The sequence below is a fragment of the Mercenaria mercenaria genome, chromosome 1 (genome assembly GCF_021730395.1).
Source record: "Mercenaria mercenaria strain notata chromosome 1, MADL_Memer_1, whole genome shotgun sequence".
NCBI lineage: Eukaryota > Metazoa > Mollusca > Bivalvia > Venerida > Veneridae > Mercenaria > Mercenaria mercenaria.
Genome location: NC_069361.1, coordinates 63,779,459 through 63,803,555, shown reverse-complemented (window position 1 = coordinate 63,803,555; position 24,097 = coordinate 63,779,459). Strand labels below are relative to the sequence as shown.

Here is a 24,097-nt window from a genome sequence, read left to right as displayed (position 1 = left end):
CATACACTTACCACCTTGTGGGTCAGCCAGGTATCTATTATAGCTGTCAATAGAGGGCACTACAAACGCAACCTCGGACATGACATCTGCCCAGTAGAGAACCTGCTGTCTGCCATCATACACACTGCCACCAGTACCTCTAGGGTAGTCACTATCTGTTAAATATGAATGGTAAACCAGTAAGTTCTTTGCCACTGTCATCTTTACTTCCTTTGGCATGTGTAGAGAGGTCTAATGGTATTTGTTTCTTCAATGCTAGAAGTCGCAAGAATATTTAAGATGGCCAATTCACAAGTTTATTGGTTTAGCAGAATATCAGTCATTTTTTTGTAGCAACCATCTGAATTACAGAATAGCCTAATCTAATCTCGGAGCTCAAACATGATCACTTTAAAATACACATACCTTTTTATGATCATGTACAAGAAAATTTAGTCTAAGAATTTGTGTTGCAAGTCTGCTTTCAAAAACCTATTTAAAACTGAATATATCTATCATAGGAAAGACGTGTTTAAATACAAAATTTAAACAGACTGATTTATCATATAAAATGTCTTTGTATATATCTATCAAAAATGCAAACATACCACTAGCATCATCTTGATCCATGATTTTCCAACTTGTAGCTACGTGACCTGTCCATCCAGCATGTTTCCCAATGTCTACTGGCCAACCAAGTGAGTGGAGGAACTCTAGGAACTGGGGCTGAACACTGGCTCTTGATGACTAGCAACAACAAGAGGACCATGATGGTCCTGAATCGCTCACCTCTTCCCACATGACCCAGTTTTGAGTATGACATCGTTTTTTCTATTATTTGACATAGTGACCTAGTTTTTGAGCTCATGTGACCCAGTTTTGAACTTGACCTAGATATTATCAAGATAAAAATTCTGACCAACTTTCATGAAGATCCACTGAAAAATATGGTCTCTAGAGAGGTCACAAGGTTTTTCTATTATTTGACCTACTGACCTAGTTTTCGAAGGTACGTGACCCTGTTTTGAATTTTACCTAGATATCATCAAGGTGAACATTCTCACTAATTTTCATGAAGATCCACTGAAAAATATGGCCTCTAGAGAGGTCACAAGGTTTTTCTATTTTTATACCTACTGGCCTAGTTTTTGACCGCACGTGATCCAGTTTCGAACTTGACCTAGATATCATCAAGTTGAACATTCAGATCAATTTTCATGAAGATCCATTGAAAAATATGGCCTCTAGAGAGGTCAAAAGAATTTAATAATTTTAGACCTACTGACCTAGTTTTTTACCGCAGTCGACCCAGTTTCGAACTTGACCTAGATATCATCAAGATGAACATTCAGACCAACTTTCATACAGATCCCATGAAAAGTATGGCCTCTAGAGAGGTCACAAGGTTTTTTTATTATTTGACCTACTGACCTAGTTTTTGACGGCACGTGACCCAGTTTCAAACTTGAACTAGATATCATCAAGGTGAACATTTTGACCAATTTTTATGGAGATCCATTCACAAGTATGGCCTCTAGAGAGGTCACAAGGTTTTTCCTATTTTTAGACCTACTGACCTAGTTTTTTGACCGCACATGACCCTGTTTCGAACTTGACCTAGATATAAACAAATGAACATTCAGACCAACTTTCATACAGATCCCATGAAAAATATGGCCTTAAGAGAGGTCACAAGGTTTTTCTATTATTTGACCTACTGACCTAGTTTTTGAAGGCACGTGACCCACTTTCGAACTTGACCTAGATATCATCAAGATGAACATTCAGACCAACTTTCATACAGATCCCATGAAAAATAGGCCTCTAGAGAGGTCATAAGGTTTTTTCTATTATTTGACCTACTGACCTAGTTTTTGAAGGCACGTGACCTACTTTCGAATCTGACCTAGATATCATCAAGATGAACATTCTGACCAATTTTCATGAAGATCTCATGAAATATATGGCCTCTAGAGAGGTCACAAGGTTTTTCTATTTTTAGACCTACTGGCCTAGTTTTTGACCGCACGTGACCCAGTTTCGAACTTGACCTAGATATCATCAAGATGAACATTCACACCAACTTTCATACAGATCCCATGAAAAATGTGGCCTTTAGAGAGGTCACAAGGTTTTTCTATTATTTGACCTACTGACCTAGTTTTTGACGGCACGTGACCCAGTTTCGAACCTGACCTAGATATAATCAAGATGAACGTTCTGACCAATTTCCATGAAGATCTCATGAAATATTTGGCCTCTAGAGAGGTCACAAGGTTTTTCTATTTTTAGACCTACTGACCTAGTTTTTGAAGGCACGTGACCTAGTTTCGAACTTGACCTAGATATCATCAAGATGAACATTCTGACCAATTTTCATGAAGATCTTGTGAAATATATGGCCTCTAGAGAGGTCACAAGGTTTTTCTATTTTTAGACCTACTGACCTAGTTTTTGAAGGCACGTGACCCAGTTTCGAACTTGACCTAGATATCATCAAGATGAACATTCTGACCAACTTTCATAAAGATCCCATGAAAAATGTGACCTCTAGAGTGGTCACAAGCAAAAGTTTACGGACGGACGGACGGACGACAGACACTGCGCGATCACAAAAGCTCACCTTGTCACTTTGTGACAGGTGAGCAAAAAAGTATGTCTTCATCATTATAAGCCGAGCTTCAATGACAGTAACTTTCAATAAATATTTTATTTATGTGTTTTATGTTGTTTGTTTACGAGACAAAAAATACAGGTAATATGTCAAATTATCAGCTTGAGGTGCCCCCCCCCCTATCCCAAGCGCCTCTTCATGTAAAGTTTCAGGATCAGCTGGTACCCAAGTAGCACCAACCACCTTAAATTAGCAAGCTCTACGGCTTCCTCACATGAAAAAATTCTACACCTAAAGTGAAGTTTCAAACCTATATCAGTGACAGGCAAGTGTTTCAAAGTCAGCCTTTACCACCTGGCCCTCCTTGGCCCCTTCCAAAAATGTATTTTGAACTAAATTAATATAACTCATAACAGTGAAGGTGGCAACTTTAAGACTGTTTTAATGGTGGAAGAAGACCCCAGGTGCACCTCCAGGCATTGCTTTATCATGAGTGGGCATCTGGGTAGAACTACAGACCTTCAGTAAGCTAGCTGGATGGATTTCTCACATGAAAAATTCAATACCCCATGTGAGCTTTCCAACAAGCACCTAAGAGGGGCAAGTGATTCAAAAGCAACAAGGATTATGAGACAGAAAGGAATTATGGACAGATGGACCAACATACTGATATATGTGATTCCAATGGAACCCACATATGCTATCATATACTGTATCTGAGGTATAGTAATACAGAAAACTCTTACAACATTGGTAACAATATCCTGTGCTTGTTTCTGTCCTGTTTTGACGTAGAATACATGGACAGTATCACTATCTCTACTTGGTATGTTATCAAGTAACTCAATGTCCGAGAACAAAGTGGTGTTACTGGTGTCCAACATCACCAAGGCTGGTGGCAGGCTACTGTTGCTAGGCTCCTGTAACAGAAAATTTGACATAGTACAGTGTAACTTGTCCTAACAAAACCTGCAAGGAACAAATGCCTCTCCATAAAGACAGATATTTCTTCCCATTAGATAGGATTCTATGTAAATTAACCACTCCAGAGCAGAAACCTCTTTAAAGTAAGAACATTTCAGACTTGCATGTGGTGTCTGTTGTAGAGAGGTTGTACTGTAACTTAGATTTAAATACATTTAAATTTAGTCCTTATTTCTAATGGCCTCGAAAATAACTAAACGATAACAAATTGCTCAAAATCCTCAAATATTATAATTTTTTTTTACTAAATGACAAGAAGGCTTTTCCTGACCCTAAGTTCTTTACTGAACCATGACCATTTGTATGTAAGTCATGATACACTGTATCATAAAAGGTCACATTAACCAAACATGAGAAATGTTCCAAGGATGCTACAGACAAAGTCTGGATAGACCCATCATGTGGATCCTGAGTAAATTTTGTTTAAAGTGGAATATTTCAAACTTTTGAAATGCTCCTAAGAAGATGCCATTTAGGTCACTGTAATTTATACAAGTAGAAAGTCAATTATTTTGACAACATACCTGCAGATTAATAAGATTGTTTTTAATTGTCATATAGGTAAAACAAGAACTGTCCCCTGGTGGCCAGTTTGTTTTTGAAGAATCAGGATGGCTTGAATATTTAATGGAGGGTCACCAAAGGAACATTTCTGTGACAATATTTTAAAGACCAGTAGTTTAGAATAGATTTGCTTGTCATATCTTTTAACAAGTCAAAATTAATTTGAACATGAATTTTCTAGTCACTGATTTTTTTCAATAAATCAAAACAATTTGAACAATCTTGTCTAGTAACAAAAGGAACTTTTGTAATTAGGCAGCAGTTTATGACAAGACTTTTTTAATGTTTCCACTATAAGTAATGAGCAAGATTACCCTCAAAGCCTCCAAAGAGAGAAATCCATAGTGAGAGAGGAACAGTCTTGCTGTCTGGAACTCTTGGCACAGCTTAGGTGGTTTACACTCCATTGCAGGATTCGGAAACGGTCGCCGAGCAGCCTCTACCTGACTCCGCCTACCGATGTTGTTCTCAAACTGTGTCTGCTGCTCAATCTGCCTTTTCAGTTTATCTAGATCTGACTGCATCTTTACATCAGTTACTAATGAATCAAGGGTCGGTATACTTTTGTCTCTGAAAATGAACAGGAGTCATGATGTATGTAAATCCTACTTCCCACTGAATTATCTAATAAATACAAACACAGACATAGTCTTCAAAATAATTCAACATAATTTTGTCATGCAAAATGAAGGAAAATGTCTATAAAAGTTTAGTTGGTCACTAACACTGAAATAGAATTCGGGAGTTTAGGTGAACAAAGGACATTAACAGTAATGTCAGATTACAACTATATCTAAATTGAATTTTTTAAGTCTTAAGCCATCAGATAATTTGTTAAATTGTTTCAACATGATTAATTAAGCAACCACAAGTTGCACTATGGAATAAGTGAACTGTGGAAAATGAAAGCAACCATCTACTGTACTCACGCCATGGTAAGGGGTATTTTGTCCACACTATCTGGGAAATACTTGTGTTTTACTACATGATGTGTTCCAATATTCTCCATGGGCAGTGGCCTGCCTGGGTCAGCTAAAAGACTCTTTGATGAAGACATCTAATAAAAGAAATAAACATGAAATGAAGAATTGTTCAGTAAATTTTTGTATTTTCTTGAATTTTAACACAATTTAGGTCATACAACAACTACCCATCTTTATTGGCAGAGGAGACATCAATTGCTGTTCCAGACATTATTTGAGGCACCTGCTGAACCATCAATTAGGTTAACCCATAATGGGGCCACGAGGGGCAAGTAACCTTAAGTCAACAACCTTACCTGACAAACAAAGGAGGCCTCTGCTGGATTAGAACATCTTACTTCATTTTAATATAAATTACAGTACAACAGATGGTTATGAAATATATTTTCATTACAATCAAGTCAGTTTTAGCAATGTATATACCTTATTTATCCTAGGAGAATGTCTCAGTTGCATGGTCCAAGCATGCCGACCAAATGGACCTCGTATCAGTGCTGTCACTGTTGGTAATGGATCTGAAAGTATCAAAATATTGTAGATTTGAATATACAATGTAGTCAGGATAGTTAAATCTTGACTAATGATCATGAACAGCAATACTAACAAATTCAGGTAGTCAAGAATAAAGCTTCAATAACTCCTAAAGTGCATGTATAACCAGTCAAAAGCATTAATGCAATGCAAATATGGCTATGGGCTACCAGACTGCAAAATAAATGGAAGCAAAGAATAGCAAAATCTATGGTTTTGCTTTAATAGTCATGACCAATGTCAGGAAGGGATTTAAGACTAATTTCTGAGAAAGAAAACAGAGTAATGTACTTAAACTGTTCTAATGTTACTAATACCATTAATATGTAAGGCAATAAACATTTGGTGTTTATCACTTTAAAAGTAATATGAAAACAATCCGAACTGACGTTCTTCAGGCAGCTATACCTTCATAGTTTCCCAGTGGTTGTTCTAGTAGGCCAATGATGATAGAGTTGTCTAGAACAAAGTATCTGAATGGTGACCCATGTTCTGGTAGCCCGGTACCTTTGGCGTACCTAAGCAAAGATTTCTCATCAAGCAATGAGAACAGTGACTCGGGACCACACGGTGGTGGAAAGGCACCCTGTAATAACAGCATTGACCACTATAGGTTTTAAATATGTAAACTTGAATATATACTTAATAGACTAAAACATAAAACTACTTCAACATCCTTCTAATTGTACAGAACTTTTTGAAAAGCTTGGATCATACTCATTTCTTACGATAGTTTACGACTAGTAAAATATAAAAATCAAGTGTTTTTAAACATTTCACTGTTGAAAACTTTTCACATTTCGGAATAGGTTGATACTCAGTTTTTCCTTAACCAGTCAAGTCTCAGTGCCTTGCCTTCAACTTAAAAAGTATGTTTTCACTGTCACACACTACAGTCACTTTCAATTGTACTTTTCACATTGTCAAGGGGCATACTTTAGCTTTATAGGTCCTTACTCCTTTGAACTATTGTAAGTCTCTGCAATCACCTTGATAATTGTTTGTTTATTTGTTTGTTTTGGGTTTAACGCCGTTTTTCAACAGTATTTCAGTAAATGTACATACCCACTGATCATTGATACAATAATAAACAGCCTAAATAGCATCTTTAGATGCTCACATTAGACTCTTTCATCCTTTTAGTTACTGTAATAATCTTCCAGAATTATAACAAGAGGGCCATGGAGGCCCTGTATCGCTCACCTGACCTATTGGCCTAAAGATCATCAAGATTAACATTCTGACCAAGTTTCATTAAGATATGATCATAAATGTGGCCTCTACAGTGTTTACTAGCTTTTCCTTTGACTTGACCTGGTGACCTAGTTTTTGACTTTACATGTCCCAGATTCACATTGGACCTTGAGATCATCAAGATTAACATTCTGACTAAGTTTCATTAAGATACAGTCATAAATGCTGCCTCTACAGTGTTAAGAAACTTTTCCTTCAATCTGACTAAAGTACTTGATCTTCTAAACGAAGATCTGAGAACGACCCATTCACATTCGTCTTCTGTATATTTTGGATTTCCAGTATTGCTATTTTTATTTTAACCAATCAGACGACTTGTTCGAATGTCAAAGAGTAAGAAAAATGTGCAGTCATTCCAGGGTTCGAACCCGGAACCCCTCGCTTACAAAGCAAGTGGCCTACCGACTGAGCTAACCGGCTATCTGATACATTACGACATAAGAATTGTAAATATCAAAAGTCAAAGCTACAGGTAGATTTGCAAGATGTTGTAAGTTAGGCTCTGATTGGCTAGCGAAATGGTCGTCAGAACGAGCAATGAATAGGTCGTTCTCAGATCCTGTGTGTAGCGTAATAGGATATGTACTTTAGTCAGATTGCTTTTCCTTTGATTTGATCTGGTGACCTAGTTTATGACCCCAGATGACCCAATATCGAACTCGTCTAAGATTTTATTGAGGGTAACATTCTGACCAAGTTTCATTAAGATTAGGCCAAAATTGTGACCTCTAGGGTGTTAACAAGCTTTTCCTTTGATTTGACCTGGTGACCTAATAGCGAACTCGTCCAAGATTTTATTAAGAGTAACACTCTGACCAAGTTCCATTAAGATTGGGCCAAAATTGTGACCTCTAGAGTGTAAACAAGCTTTTCCTTTGATTTGGCCTGGTGACCTAGTTTCTGACCCCAGATGACCTAATATCAAACTCGTCCAAGATTTTATTAAGGGTAACATTCTGACCAAGTTTCATTAAGATTGGGTCAAAATTGTGACCTCTAGAGTGTTAACAAGCTTTTCCTTTGATTTGACCTGGTGACCTAGTTTTTGACCCCGGATGACCCGATATAGAACTCATCAAAGATTTTATTGAGAGTAACATTCTGACCAAGTTTCATTAAGATTGGGCCAAAATTGTGGCCTCTAGAGTGTTAACAGTCAAATGGAAGGATGGACGATGACGGACACAGGGCGATCACAAAAGGTCACCTTTGAGCACTTTGTGCTCAGGTGAGCTAAACAAGAGGGCCAAGATGGCCCTAGGTCGCTCACCTAAGAAACACTCCATAACAGTGTAAAACATGTTTGACCTAGTGATTTCATGGAAACAAATATTCTGACCAATTTTCATTAAGATTGGACCAAAAAATTGGTCTCTTGTGATAAAACAAGCATTTTCTTAGATATGACCTAGTTTTTGACCCTAGATGACCCATGTTCAAACTCGACCTAGATTTTATCAAGGCAATCATTCTGAACAAAATTCATGAAGATCAACTGAAAAATACAGCCTCTATCACATACAGAAGTTTTTTCTTTGATTTGACCAAGTGACCTAGTTTTTGACCTCAGATGACTCATATTCAAATTCGACCTAGATTTCATTAAGGCAATCAACCTGACCAAATTTCATAAATATCAACTGAAAAAAAAACAGTCTCTATCGCATACACAAGATTTTTCTTTAATTTGACCTAGTGACCTAGTTTTTGACCTCAGATAACCCATATTCAAAACCGACCTAGTTTTCATCAAGGCAATCACTCTGACCAAATTTCATGAAGATCAATTGAAAAATACATCCTCTATTGCATACACAATGTTTTTCTTCGATTTGACCTAGTGACCTAGTTTTTGACCCCAGATGACCCATTTTCGAAATCAGCCTAGATTTTATCAAGGTAATCATTCTGGCTAAATTTCATGAAGATCAGTTGAAAAATACAGCCTCTATTGCATACACAAGGTTTTTCTTTGATTTGACCTAGTGACCTAGTTTTTGACCCCAGATGACCCATTTTCGAACTTGGTCTAAATTTCATCAAGGCAATCATTCTGACCAAAATTCATGAAGATCAATTGAAAAATACAGCCTCTATCGCATACACAAGGTTTTTCGTGATATGACCTAGTGACCTAGTTTTTGACCCCAGATGACCCATTTTCGAACTCGACCTAGATTTCATCAAGGTAATCATTCTGACCAAAATTCATGAAGATCAATTGAAAAATACCGCCTCTATCGCATACACAAGGTTTTCCTTTGATTTGACCTAGTGACCTAGTTTTTGACCCGAGATGACCCATTTTCGAACTCGGCCTAGATTTCATCAAGGCAATCATTCTGACCAAAATTCATGAAAATCAATTGAAAAATACAGCTCTATCGCATACACAAGGTTTTTCTTTGATTTGACCTAGTGACCTAGTTTTTGACCCGAGATGACCCATTTTCGAACTCGGCCTAGATTTCATCAAGGTTATCATTCTGACCAATATTCATGAAGAAGAATTGAAAAATACAGCCTCAATCGCATACACAAGGTTTTTCTTTGATTTGACCTAGTGACCTAGTTTTTGACCCAAGATGACCCATTTTCGAACTCGGCCTAGATTTCATCAAAGTTATCATTCTGACCAATATTCATGAAGATTAAATGAAAAATACAGCCTCTATCGCATACACAAGGTTTTTCTTTGATTTGACCTAGTGACCTAGTTTTTGACCCGAGATGACCCATTTTCGAACTCGGCCTAGATTTCATCAAGGTTATCATTCTGACCAATATTCATGAAGATTAATTGAAAAATACAGCCTCTATCGCATACACAAGCTAAATGTTGACAGACGACGGACGACAGACGACAGACGCCGGACGCCGGACACCGGACATCGAGCGATCAGAAAAACTCACCTGAGCATTGCTCAGGTGAGCTAAAAATGTACCTATCATCTGGCCACTGATACAAATGAGAAAACATTCATCCTCATAGATGACCACAAGGCTTTTTCTCCATTTATTACAATACCTTACCATCCCTGTAGAAGGCGCACTTTCCAAACTGTCATTGATACAAGAAAGAACAGTCTCACCCTGATAGATGCTGGCATCAAGTTGTTATCTCACTTTAATTATTGCAACTCTCTACAGAGCTTATAGAAGCTGTACTTACCACTTGATCAATGATACAGGTGAGAACAGCCTCAGCAGCATCTTTCACCCTCATAGATGCTGGCATCAGGTCCTTTTCTCCCTTAAACTTTGGAGGATCACTCGCTTTATTCTAAAAATGTAGAAATATTGAATGACTTTTATCACAGTTTGCTAAATTATCGGTACTATTGTAACAAAATGTACACAACTTTTTTAACTCAATTTTGTGCACAGATTAAAGAAAAGGTTCTGATGCTTCTTTCAATAATTCTACTGTGTCAAAAGAAAATAAATTTTAAATCAGGTCAAAGATCTCTATTAAGACAAGACACGACTTTCACACATGCTCCATGACACAAATAAAAAATATTGGAAAGCAAATCTGAAATAAAGATCCAGTTTTAAAAAAGGAAAAAAAGGAAAAAAAGGAAAAAAGAAAAAATAGTAATGTGCCATAAATCCAAATTCCCAACAAAGTGAATAAAACAGAAAATTGTGATTAAAAAAATAAATAAAAAGTTGAAAATCTTTTATTTTGATCTTGTGAGATTTAACACCATGAAGTCATATACCTTGGTGGAATAGTATTTTCTACATTTGCGTATTGTTAAACATTCATGAGACTCTGAGAGGAAAAAATCAGCGTACATTTTTTATTTTTTTTTTTGCTACAATCTTATTTTTTCTGTTTCTGTATCACCATGTCCTAGATTTTTTAAGTGATATCAAAAGCAGAAGTCTTCCTGACCAGCACCTGACCAACACCTAACCCTTATCGTGCTGGACACGACTGATTCTGCCCTTGTGGCCAATGTAGATCATGATCAGCCTGCACATCTGTGCAGTCTGATCAAGATCTGCACTGTTTGCCATTCAGTCTGTATCTTTTTGGTAAACCCCTATTAACAGTTAACGGTACTGTCCAAACTGAAAGATGGATGTCCAAACTGAAAGATGGACAAGTTCATTATAGAAATTTAGCAGGGTTAGGGTTAAATATTTACATTTCAAGAAAAGTCCTATTTATCTGTTCTATATTGTTCACAACATTCCAACAAGGTTGCAAGAACTTAGAATCTACATGTAATCTTAACGTGCACACTGTCATTGCTATTTCTAGCAGGACCATTACTGATCTTGTAAATGGTGGAATATTGAAATGGGTCAATAGAAAATCGTTTAATGATATGCGGAAATATGTTTTAACTGGAAAATTACTATAACCACATTGATCTAACCACAGGACTACTAGGTGACAGGAATATCTAGCTTTCTAACTGGTGATTTTTCTGTAAAAACTTGTGTATATAAATGGATGATAAATGACCATTTCAGTGAAGCTGAATTTGTAATTTAAACACACAACTACTCTAAAACAGAAACAAACAAGCAGATTAGCAGAGCAGCCTAAATCATACTCTCTACAATGCCATTCCATAACACAGCTTTTCATAATCTCCACTCTAAAACCTAGACACTTCTTTTTGTAGGGTTTCAAACCATTTTTAACAAGAAGATGCTTTTGAAGAAAAGCGCATGTCTCTGCCAATGAATAGTCATATAGGCAAGAAGTCAATAGAAGACAGATAAGAATCCTGTGTATGGGTGCTTTACATCTGGCATGCAAAAGAACCAGGAAAGCTTTTTAGGAAGTTTGGAGTGTCTTCTGTATCTTGCACTATTCTCCCACAAAAAAAAAAAAAAATTACTAAAATTCTTCTACTAGTGGTGATTATATGTAAGGTTTAATACAAACATTGATCCACTGGTGCCTCTCTATTTTCCTAGAAGACCTAACTTCAATGTGCTTCACAGATAAATGACTCTTTGCCTGTGATTAAAATGAAGGAGGGGAGGGGTGGGATATGACATAATGTCATTTCTCATCAAATCATCAGGGAGTATGATGGGGGGTGGGGGGTGAATATGACATGATGTCATTTCTCATCAAATCATCAGGGAGTATGATGGGGGGTGGGGGGTGAATATGACATGATGTCATTTCTCATCAAATCATCAGGTAGTATGATGGGGGGTGGGGGTGAATATGACATAATGTCATTTCTCATCAAATCATCAGGGAGTATGATTGCCTTGCTTTGGGATCAGGCTTGCGAGTTCTGGTCTGTTTGTTTGTTTGTTTGTTTTGGGTTTAACGCCGTTTTTCAACAGTATTTCAGTCATGTAACGGCGGGCAGTTAACCTAACCAGTATTCCTGGATTCTGTACCAGTACAAACCTGTTCTCCGCAAGTAACTGCCAACTTCCCCACATGAATCAGAGGTGGAGGACTAATGATTTCAGACACAATGTCGTTTATCAAATAGTCACGGAGAACATACGCCCCGCCCGAGGATCGAACTCGCGACCCCGTGATCCGTAGACCAACGCTCTTACCTACTGAGCTAAGCGGGCGGGCGAGTTCTGGTCTGTAGTCCAAGCTTTGCAAAGTAAATCAGGCCAGATAGACACCTCAGCAAGTTGAATGCAGAATGTTTTTTCTTCAAAATTTCTGTATGCTCACACAAGCAAGAGCTTAGTATCTTCTGTGTATTAGTATCCTGTTAACTGTGTGGAATTTAAATACTTATGTGAGATGTACTGGTCAACTACAAAATGAACGATGTGTATACTTAACACAAAAACTACAGAAATCTCTACACCACAATGCATTATTCACTCAATCAATCAAATAAAGTCTTCACTGCAGTTTAAGTGATGTGGTTTCATCGATTAAATTCATGGCATAAATGAATTGACACATTAAGCCATGTACTGTGACATCAGTGACTGGATGATCATGAGCCATGATATAACAATATCAATACACAATGGCCTATCATGAAACTGAACTGTTAAACTGATTCATGACATAACTAAAGTCATGAAAATCTTAACTGTTAAATTGAGTCTTGGCTTAAATAAACTGAAAATACATTATGGAATCATGGTTAACTAGAAAATGCTTTTGTAAAAAAGCGCATGTCTCCCCCAATGCAAAGTCCTATAGGCAAGAAGTCAATAGGGGTCAGGAGCGAAAGTCAAAGAGACACTGATGGTTGGCTGCAATAGGGATCATCTACTTGGCATGTCCAATCATCCTGCTAAATTTCAACACTCTTGGCCTAGTGGTTCTCAAGTCACTGTTCAGGCTTCTGTGACCTTGACCTTTGATCAAGTGACCTCAAAATAAATAGGGGTCATCTACTCTGCATGTCCAATCATCCTATTAAGTTTCAACATTGTAGGTCAAGTGGTTCTCAAGTTATTTCCAAAAAATGATTTTACATGAACAGGCCATTGTGACCTTGACCTTTAATAGACTGACCCCAAAATCAACAGGGTTCATCTACTCTGCATGTTCAATCATCATGAAGTTTCAACATCCTGGGTCAAGTGGTTCTCAAGTTATTGATCGGAACTGGTTATCAATGTTCAGACCCCTGTGACCTTGACCTTTAATGGAGTGACCCCAAAAACAATAGGGGTCATTTACTCTGCATGAACAATCATCCTATGAAGTTTCAACATTCTGGGTTGAGAGGTTCTCAAGTTATTGACTGGAAATGGTTTTCCATGTTCAGGCCCCTGTGGCCTTGACCTTTAACAGAGTGACCCTAAAATCATTAGGGGTCATCTACTCTGCATGACCAATCATCCTATGAAGTTTCATCATTCTGGGTCAAATGGTTCTCAAGTTACTGACCGGAAATGGTTTTCAATGTTCAGGACCCTGTGACCTTGACCTTTCACAGAGTGACTCCAAAATCATTAGGGGTGATCTACTTTGCATGTACAATCATCCTATGAAGTTTCAACATTCTGGGTCAAGTGGTTCTCTAGTTATTGTTCGGAAATGGTTTTCCATGTTCAGGCCCCTGTGACCTTGACCTTTGACGAGTGACCCCAAAATCAATAGGGGTCATCTACTCTTTATGTCCAATCATCCTATGAAGTTTCAACATTCTGGGTCAAGTAGTTCGCTAGTTATTGATCGGAAATGGTTTTCAATGTTCAGGCCCCTGTGACCTTGACCTTTGACGGAGTGACCCCAAAATCAATAGGTGTCATCTACTCTTCATAATTAATCATCCTATGAAGTTTCAACATTCTGGGTCAAGTGGTTCTCTAGTTATTGACCGGAAATGGTTTTCAATGTTCGGGCCCCTGTGACCTTGACCTTTTATGGAGTGACCCCAAAATCGATAGGGGTCATCTACTTTGTATGTACAATCATCCTATGAAGTTTCAACATTCTGGGTCAAGTGGTTCTCTAGTTATTGATCGGAAATGGTTTTCCATGTTCAGGCCCCTGTGACCTTGACCTTTGATGGAGTGACCCCAAAATCACTAGGGGTCATCTACTCTTTATGATCAATCATCCTATGAAGTTTCAACATTCTGGGTCAAGTGGTTCTCTAGTTATTGATCGGAAATGGTTTTCAATGTTCGGGCCCCTGTGACCTTGACCTTTGACGGAGTGACCCCAAAAACAATAGGGGTCGTCTACTCCAGCAGCCCTACAACCCTATGAAGTTTGAAGGTTCTAGGTCAAATGGTTCTCCAGTTATTGCTCGGAAATGAAGTGTGACGTACGTACGGACGGACAGACGGATGGACGGACAGGGCAAAAACAATATGTCTCCTGGGGGAGACATAATTAAATGAACTGTGATACTCAGTCACAGGGTCGCCAATCAACATGACTTTTGGATACCGTACAAATGACTCGATTTCAGCTGATATTTTGCCAATAATTTCATTATTACTTTACGAATTTTCATAAGATAAACAGTGTTGAAGACAGCAAAATGTCTGCAGTCAGTTCTCAGTACTTTTCTCCAACACTTCGCCCATCTGTTAAAGTGTGTATGCTATCCACAATGTCAAAGAAAAGAAGTTGGGCGAAGTGTTTTAGAAAACTACTGAGAACAGATGGCAGACGCTTTGTGCGGAGGAAAAACGCTCATTTCGCTGTCTCTGACGCACTTCATTTTATGAAAATCTGTCAAGTAATAAGGAAAATACAGGTAAAATGTTACCTGAATTGTGACCTTTCTCTCTGTAAGGTATCTAAAGTTACTTGTGTTGGCCCCCCTGTTAACTCAACTGATATATGGGGGTCATAGTTTAACTAAACAAATAATTGAAGCCATGCTTTGACTGCTTTGACTGTTCAGTGATACGGTCATGTTTAAAGTGAACCAATATATTATGTGTGTGTTCGGGTTTAACGTCTTTTTCAACAATTTTTCATATTTAACTGAAAGGTGGTATGGTCATGGTATAACTGAACTAATTTATGATGGTTTTAACTGAACTGATATGTGGAGTCGTGGTATAACTGAACTGTGATAAGCAGCCATGGTTTAATTAAACAGCTGCATAGTCATGGCTTAACTGAACTGACATATGGAGTCATGGTATAAGTTAACTGATATATAAAGTCATGGTATAACTGAACTGTGAGATGGAGTTAAGCTTTAACTGAACTGATATAATTATGCAGTGCATGAAAAACAGAAAAGTAAGTCAGTCATAAATAAGACATGAAAACGGTAAAAAATTTCAAAATAATCTAGTTCAGGAAAGGTTTAGTTTAAGTTTCAAATTAAAACACAAACTACTTTTATATTGTATATAAAGGCATTGATACCTGTGAATAAAAATAACTAAAATACATAGCAAACAAACTAAAACTGGTCAAAACTATAGACAATATATACAAAACCATTATAAAAATATGTGTGTTTCATTCAATTTCTTGTTGTCATTTACTTACTAACTTATCATACAGTATTTCTCATAAAGCTACTGACAGGTAAGGGCTGCTCGTTTCAAAACCACAATACCAGAAATATTTCTAATGAAAAATAAAAATGTCATGTTCTCAAAACACACATATTTTTGTGTGAACCAGTAAGTGTAGTGGGTTATATATATATAGGGCTGCTTGTTCAAACTTAAATGTCTTCACTGTATAAAGCAGTAAAAGAAGTACAGGATCTTCAATTATATTTGAAATTAAGTTTCAATTGGAAAATAGAAGATTAATATTTGAGCCGCGCCATGAGAAAATCAACATAGTGGGTTTGCGACCAGCATGGATCCAGACCAGCCTGCGCATCTGCGCAGTCTGGTCAGGATCCATGCTGTTCGCTTTTAAAGCCTACTGCAATTAGAGAAACCGTTAGCGAACAGCATGGATCCTGACCAGACTGCGCGGAAGCGCAGGCTGGTCTGGATCCATGCTGGTCGCAAACCCACTATGTTGATTTTCTCATGGCACGGCTCATTTGCTTTTCTTAATGTTTTAGCCATTTTCCTTAATACAGGCAAACCTTCATAAATATATGGAAGACACCCTAGGCTCCTAAGTTATATTGACCAATTTGAGAATAACTTATTAACTATGTGATTAATATAGATGAACTGAAAATCAAAAACAGTCACACCCATTAAAGGAGCGTTGTTTTCTTCGAAAAAATAAAAGAAAAATTGTACATTTTCAAACCATGCAAAAATAAATCTGCATCAAGTGAAGACAAACAAGTTCTTGAGTACAAGCAGCCATGTGTAGGAAATGTGCAGGAGCGTGATACAATGTATACCTGCGTGTACACAGATTTTTCATCTTTTCCAAATTTTAAAGACACCGTTCCAGTGTCAGAAGATTTTTTCTGAAAACCAAGTTGATGTAGCAACAAACATAACATTAGATCAACTAAATGACAGGAAGAACTATCAACAAAATACAAAATATGCAGCCAGTCTTTGACTCGTGTGTTTGCTTTGTTGCAATTCAAGTCGCATAACTTAAGGTCATATGTCATATGTACATCTTTCTGCAATAATTTGTGGCGGTTATATCTCTCTCTGCGCCTGAACAGAATAACTCAAGCCTGCTAGATAACTGACTCACATGGAAAAATTCTACATCACAACTGGGGTTAACAAAAAACTATAGTTTGTTTTTCACATTTAGAATCAAGCCATTTTTCAATACTCTTAAGGTTACGTAATTGCAGTCAATTAACATAATTAGTGGTCTTTAATCCTCTACAAGCACATTCTTATACTTCGCAAGTTACTCACAATTTTCCAACATGAATCCAAGATACAGGATGAATGACTTTTAAAACTTTTTGTCTTTTGTCATCAATGTGAATACTGATTAAAACATTAATCATACTATGACCTCTTCATTGCTTGTCCCTAGATATACCTATCTAGATCTTGCTTGTGTGGAGATTAGAGTTCAGTCATGTTAAGAATACACAAACTTAAATAAGGGGCAAGCTTCAATTCTGCCAATAAAACAGCCTAACATCAGAGCAAACAAAACGAGTCAAGGACATCAAACATTGTGAGCTACAAATAAATATTGCCCATCACGAAAATACTTATTACTGTAGAACTCGGACATCAAATGAACACTTTCCAAAATGTTCTATTTTGACATGTGAAGCATGATCAGGACAAAAATATCTTCTTTTTTTTTCATGATGAAATATTTTTATTCTAGAAGGCTAACTCATGAACTATGAAGATATTTATTTGTTACATTATCAAAGACTGACTGCTTACTAGTGTAGTTCTACAATGATGAAATTTAAATACTACATAACTATCAGCAAAAATATTTCTCAACCGTTCTACAAGTAAAACATTTAAACTGAGGTATAGTAAAATAAGCATAACAAGGCAGCTAAATCCCCCGCCACTGCTATGGATAGTGAAAGGGTAAACCTTTGATTTTAGATGGGACCTTGACCTTGAACTGACATAGCTGACTCATGAATTCTGCACAACGTCTTGATGAGGTGATCATTTGACCCAAGTTTCATGAAAATCCTTCAAGGGGTTTAGGAGATACAGAGCTGAAACCTCTGACCTTCAGCTGTGACCTTGACCTTGAGTTGACATGGCTGACTCATGAGTTCTTGATGAGGTGATCATTTGACCCATGTTTGATGAAAATCCTTCAAGGGGTTTAGGGGATACAGAGTGGACACAAAATGGAAGGCTCAAACCTTCGACCCTTAGTTGTGACCTTGACCTTGAGCTGGCATGGTTGACTCATAATTTCTGCACATCGTTTTGATGAGGTAATCATTTGACCCAAGTTTGATAAAATTCCTCCAAGGGGTTTAGAAGATATAGAGCGGACACAAAATGGAAGGCTCAAAACCTTGACCCTAAGTTGTGACCTTGACCTTGAGCTGGCATGGCTGACTCATGGGTTCTGTACATCGTCTTGATGAGGTGATCATTTGACCCAAGTTTTATAAAATTCCTTCAAGGGGTTTATGAGATATAGAGCTGCACAAAATGGCAGGCTCAAACCTTTGACCTTGAGTTGTGTCCTTGACCTTGAACTGACAAGGCTGACTCGTGGGTTCTGTATATCGTCTTGATAAGGTGATTATTTGACCCAAGTTTCATGAAAATCCTTCAAGGGGTTTAGGAGATATGGACCGGACATGATTTTGTTACGGACGGAAGGACGGACGCAGACCATTCCTATAATCCCTCCGCCACGGCGGGGGATTAAAAATTTAAACAAGCAAATTCGATGAATTGGAATCCCCCGCCGAAAGGGTCAGATGTGAGGAACGGCAAAAAAATATATCCAGCAGAAAGTTAAGAATGTTACCAAGAAGCAAATAATTTCATTAGTCAAAATCAAATTAAAAGAAAATGAACGGTTTGTTTGGGGGGGAGGGGTGAGGATACAACAGTTTACATGTTGATTATAAATACTGATAGAAAACGAAAATGAAAAAAAAAAAAAAAAAAAAAAAAAAAAATTGGGGGGGGGGGGGGGGGGGGGGGGGGGGGGGGGGGGGGGGGGGGGGGGGGGGTGACCAAGGTAAGGTAGCGACCAGGTGTAGGTACACAACATCACATGTTTATAATAAATGTTCATGGAAAAGAATGAAAGAAGTTTAATGAAATTCTTCCAATTGGTTGGTTTGTTATGTACAGATCTGTGGATTTTTAAACAATTAAAGGGCAATAACTATATGGAAAATTGATCAATCGAAAAAAAACTTGAAGGGCATCATAGCAGTATCTTGGTTCATGTCTATTTCAAGTTTTATGAAATTCTACCTGCTAGTTACTGAGAAATGGCTGCAGACGGACATTTTTCATTAAATCAAGGGCAATAACTCCAGGGAAATTGACCTATCAAAAAAAAAAAACTTGACGGGCATCAGCGCAGTATCTTGGTTCATGTCTATTTCAAATTTGATGAAATTCTACCTGTTAGTTACTGAGAAATGGCTGCAGACGGACATTTTTATTAAATCAAGGGCAATAACTCTGAGGGAAATTGACCAATCAAAACAAAAAACTTGACGGGCATCATCGCAGTATGTTGGTTCATGTTTATTTCAAGTTTCATGAAATTCTATCAAGCAGTTTAAAAACAGGTCTATCATGTTAAGCATTGTGTACAAGTTTGGTCACACCCTGTTTAAACTGATTCAGGGTGGGGGCTTGCACAAGTTGTACTGGAAGGGCATTCCAAAGTACTATGGTGGCTGGGAAGAAAGAGTACTTATAGTAATTACAGGGAGTGAGGATCTGAGTATAGGAGTGGGGATGCATATGTCTTGTTCGACGGGATAGTGGGCTGACATAGGGGGTGAGTGGCACAGCAACCAAACCATTCACTATCTTGTAGAACATAAGGAGGCGTGAATCAGATCTCCTATCTTCAAGGGTACGCCATCTCAGCTGACATAGTATGTTTGTGACACTGCTGTAAGGAAAGTAGTCATGATTTACCCATCGTGCTGCCCTCCGCTGAATCATTTCGATCTGGTGGATGTTTTATTGGGTGTAAGGGTTCCAAACACAGCTAGCATATTCTAGCTGTGGCCTGACTGGTGATTTATAAGCTACTTCTCAAACTTTATGGTTCTTGCATGGGATGTTTCGTTTAATGAAGTTTAGTGTTCGGGTAGCTTTGGAAGTGACTAAACTGATGTGTTTATTCCAATTTAGATCTGAGGATATAGTGACCCCAAGGTACTTTGCATCAGGAACTGTTTCCAAGACTTGGCCATGGAGTGTGTACTTTGATTTAAAAGGGTTTTTTGACCTTGTTATGTTCATAACAGTGCATTTTGAGGGGTTGAACTCCATGTCCCACTTACTTTCCCATATCTGTAACCTATTTAAGTCTTGCTGGAGGATGTTTTCTTGGGCAGAACTATTTACAGTTAAGTAGACAGCAGTGTCATCGGCGAATAACCGAACCTGTGAAATTAGTTTTTCTACCAAGTAGTTACTGAGAAATGGCTGTGGACGGACGGACGGACTGACAACGCCATTTCAATACCCCACTCCCGATTTCATCGGCGGGGGATAATTAGTAAACCACTAAATAAGCCTTTGTCTAAAAAAGAAAGTTTACAGAAGTTGAGATATTGCCTAAAATGAATTTATGAATTCTTTGTGAAAAGGCACTAATGCATACTATTTAAGCCTATTTCAATCAAGACCTTTGTTAACTATCCCAAATTTCATATTGTGTGTAAAAACTCATAGTAGAGTATCTGTCTGAACAGATAAAAAGAACTATATCAGTATATTGTCTTTGTATAACCTTGACTCTGGGAAAAGCTACACAAGTCAAAAAGACAATGCAGGGGTCATACAAGGATATCAAATAATGATGCTTTTGACATCGGCTGAACACATTAAACATTGACCATGTTGACCTAACACTGCTAAGAATATACCCTTAATGGGCAGGAGCAGGTCATAAATGCCAAGTTCTATCCAATGCTTTAAGCAGTAATTTATCATAAAATATGTTTCTTAGTTACTGTATTTAAATCATTAAAAATGACCCAGGCTATTTGACCTTTATATCCTGCTACTTCTTCAGGTCTCCAGAATAAAATGATAGAATAACAGAAGTTTAATCATTAAACTCTTCAAAATAAAGTCACATAAAGTATCTGCATGCATCCGTGTAACAGTGTACAATGGCGTGTGTGGGGTACATCAGTGTATAATATGTATGTGCTATAGTACACAATGTAAGCATATCAGAAAATGAAAAAAATGTGCAGGATAAAAAAACGACAAGTTTATAAAGTCAACAAAAAATCTGACTGTTAACATAGTTAAAATTACTGAATAGTTCAAGACTACTTAACCAAGATTATTAAATTTCCAAAATAAAATATATGTTTATATGTCATAAACATTCACTGCGTAAGAACATGAACTTTGTTGATGAATATGTACTATACAGCCAAAATATATATAAAATTTCCATCAAAAAACCCCAAATAAGTGTCTTCAGCAATGCAAACATTTTATTTTTATTTACAATACAAACAAGAGCTGTCTCCATAGGATGACACATGCCCCCGATGGCACTTTGAATGAATAGTTATGGCCGATGTTAGAGTTTAGGACCTTTGACCTATGGACCTGGGTCTTGCGCGTGACACGTTGTCTTACTGTGGTACACATTCATGCCCAATAATTTTAAAATCCATGCATGAATGACAAAGATATGGACCGGACACGCCCATCAATGCACTATCATGAAATATGACCTTTAACGTCTAAGTGTGACCTTGACCTTTGAGCTACGGACCTGGGTCTTGCGCGTGACACGTCGTCTTACTGTGGTACACATTAATGCCAAGTTATCTGAAAATCCATCCATGGATGACAAAGATATGGACCGGACACGAATGCACTATCATGAAAAATGACCTTTAACGTCTAAGTGTGACCTTGACCTTTGAGCTACGGACCTGGGTCTTGCGCGCGACACATTGTCTTACTGTGGTACACTTTCATGCCAAGTTATTTGAAAATCCATCCATGAATGACAAAGATATGGACCGGGCACGAATGCACTATCATGAAAAATGACCTTTAATGTCTAAGTGTGACCTTGACCTTTGAGCTATGGACCTGGGTCTTGCGCGCGACACGTCGTCTTAATGTGGTACACATTCATGCCAAGTTATTTGAAAATCCATCCATCGATGACAAAGATATGGACCGGACACGAAAATTGCGGACAGACTGACAGATCAACAGACGGTTCAAAAACCTATAATATGCCTCCCTTCGGGGGCATAATAAAAAATAAACTGTTGTGTACTGTATTTCAGCTTTTCAAAATGAATCAATTAATTTTGATAACACTTGAAAAATGGTTGAAAATTTCCTGAATGCAATCTTGAACTGCAAGTTACATTATAATATACTTTTGAAGAAATTTCATCTCTATACAAAATTTTTTTTTCGAGTCCCTTGTTAACTTAATGGTATATAACTGAAAAGCAAAGAATGGTTATTGTTGTGTATGATTGACTCACACTACTGTGAAAGAGGAGAAGTCGTTTAAAGGGATCATACCTGAGATTTTGATCCGGAGATGCCAAGCTCCACCACTTCAAGAACGTTGTGTAGACACTCTTTATCATACAGTAGTCTACTGTGCTCCACTAACCACAGAGTTAGACATTTAAACGCCGCTACAATCATAGAATGTAGGTCACGTGAGTGATTCGGGGCGGGTCGACTACACTGGAACACAATGAAATCACAAATCCATTTGACTGTCCGTTTACACATGAGCATGTTGGGAGGTGTAATGTTGACCTTGGCAAGCCCCGACAGCAGCTCCATGGCAGCTAGAGCTGTACTGAGCTCACCCTTCCATGATGCCATCAATCTATTGCACACAAGAGATGTAGCCTGACCAAACAATCCATATGCTGTTTCTGAAACACAGATCATAACTGTCTTGTTCAATCATTATTTTTCATGAGTAACTACCTTTCACAGATTTCAAGATGGTGTTGAATCTGCTTATTCACACGGTAAAATTCAAACAAAGAAATGAGATTAACATTTTTTCATTTTCAAAATCTACTAATAAAACAAGTCATTTTGGCCAGAACCATACAATATTACCACCATCAACTTTAATGATATATCAGTATAGTCTGATCAATAGTGGATTTTGCGCAAATATTTTTAACAATTGATATGCTTTAATGCAGATACAGCCAAATACACGAGTAAGACATAAAACTAAAATACTTGATCTAAATAAATGCAATCTGAGCAAAGGCATTACAGCATTATATATGTGTAGAAATATCAACACTGACTTAAATATTTACCGTTATCATGTGACTGGGTATGTAGTCTATGATAGGAAGATTCTGTATAACTGGAGTCTGTTGATCCATTACTCAATATACTTGTCTGACTAGCATCTGAAATTATATATCCTCACTGAATATCAAGTCTTACAAAAGCTTCTGCTTTTATATTTGATGATATCAATACATAATGTGAAACAGGTGGAGTTGATATAAAGTTAAGCAATCTGTTGTCCAAACCACCTCACTTTTAAATATTGAATTGTCTTTTTAGGCCAGTGTATCCCTTTGCTACCCAATATACCAGAGCTTGAGCTAGGGGGCGACTTGAGCGAAATAGTCCCTTTGTAGCTCCCCAATCTAACATCAATGCGAAATTCAAGTCGCCCTACTTTTATCCACATCCGCCAGTTATCCACTATCGGCATGTTGACACTTGACTCGAATACAAGATGGCATAATTTAAGCTCCGCCTACTTCAAGATACCAAGAAGTGCGAAGGTATGTACGGTCTTTGACACTTGTTTTGTAAATAGATTGTTCACACTGTGTTGTTAAACTAAGCAATAGGGATTTATATTACATTAAGTTATTCTGGCTTATACATTTGCTTTTGACCTTTACCTTACCTTTAGTAATAATTTTATTTGTATTTTTCAAAACCCAGACTTTTAAAAACAAAATATTATTACTGACACTTTCTGTGACTAAATTAATATAACTGAAAGTCACGTAAAGAAACTGGGTTAAACCTGTTTGACAACTTTTTCTCTTTTAATGTGTGCCAACACTTCCAGATCAAAGAAAGATGTGTATTCTGTGTGATGTCACTGCTGTTGACATGTATTTAATTCAGGACCAACTCAATACAAACGTGT

At 37.5% G+C, this 24,097-nt stretch overlaps 1 protein-coding gene across 7 annotated transcripts in view; it reads right to left on the bottom strand.

Moving 5' to 3' along the window:
* Nucleotides 1-24,097, bottom strand: part of LOC123535870 (ral GTPase-activating protein subunit beta-like) — a 76,865-nt gene that overhangs the window by 6,294 nt on the left and 46,474 nt on the right. For 5 of the 7 annotated variants that reach the window (XM_053549367.1, XM_053549370.1, XM_053549375.1 and 2 more), the window contains 11 exons: nucleotides 23,238-23,333; nucleotides 22,465-22,832; nucleotides 16,674-16,742; nucleotides 10,082-10,192; nucleotides 6,064-6,241; nucleotides 5,548-5,639; nucleotides 5,071-5,198; nucleotides 4,456-4,711; nucleotides 3,340-3,513; nucleotides 588-726; nucleotides 12-155 (listed from right to left, as the gene is read on the bottom strand). In XM_053549367.1, the coding sequence (XP_053405342.1) occupies nucleotides 12-155; nucleotides 588-726; nucleotides 3,340-3,513; nucleotides 4,456-4,711; nucleotides 5,071-5,198; nucleotides 5,548-5,639; nucleotides 6,064-6,241; nucleotides 10,082-10,192; nucleotides 16,674-16,742; nucleotides 22,465-22,832; nucleotides 23,238-23,333 (1,755 nt within the window). The remainder of the gene's footprint in view (nucleotides 1-11; nucleotides 156-587; nucleotides 727-3,339; nucleotides 3,514-4,455; nucleotides 4,712-5,070; nucleotides 5,199-5,547; nucleotides 5,640-6,063; nucleotides 6,242-10,081; nucleotides 10,193-16,673; nucleotides 16,743-22,464; nucleotides 22,833-23,237; nucleotides 23,334-24,097) is intronic. The other 2 variants (XM_053549391.1, XM_053549396.1) reach the window with 1 other exon arrangement.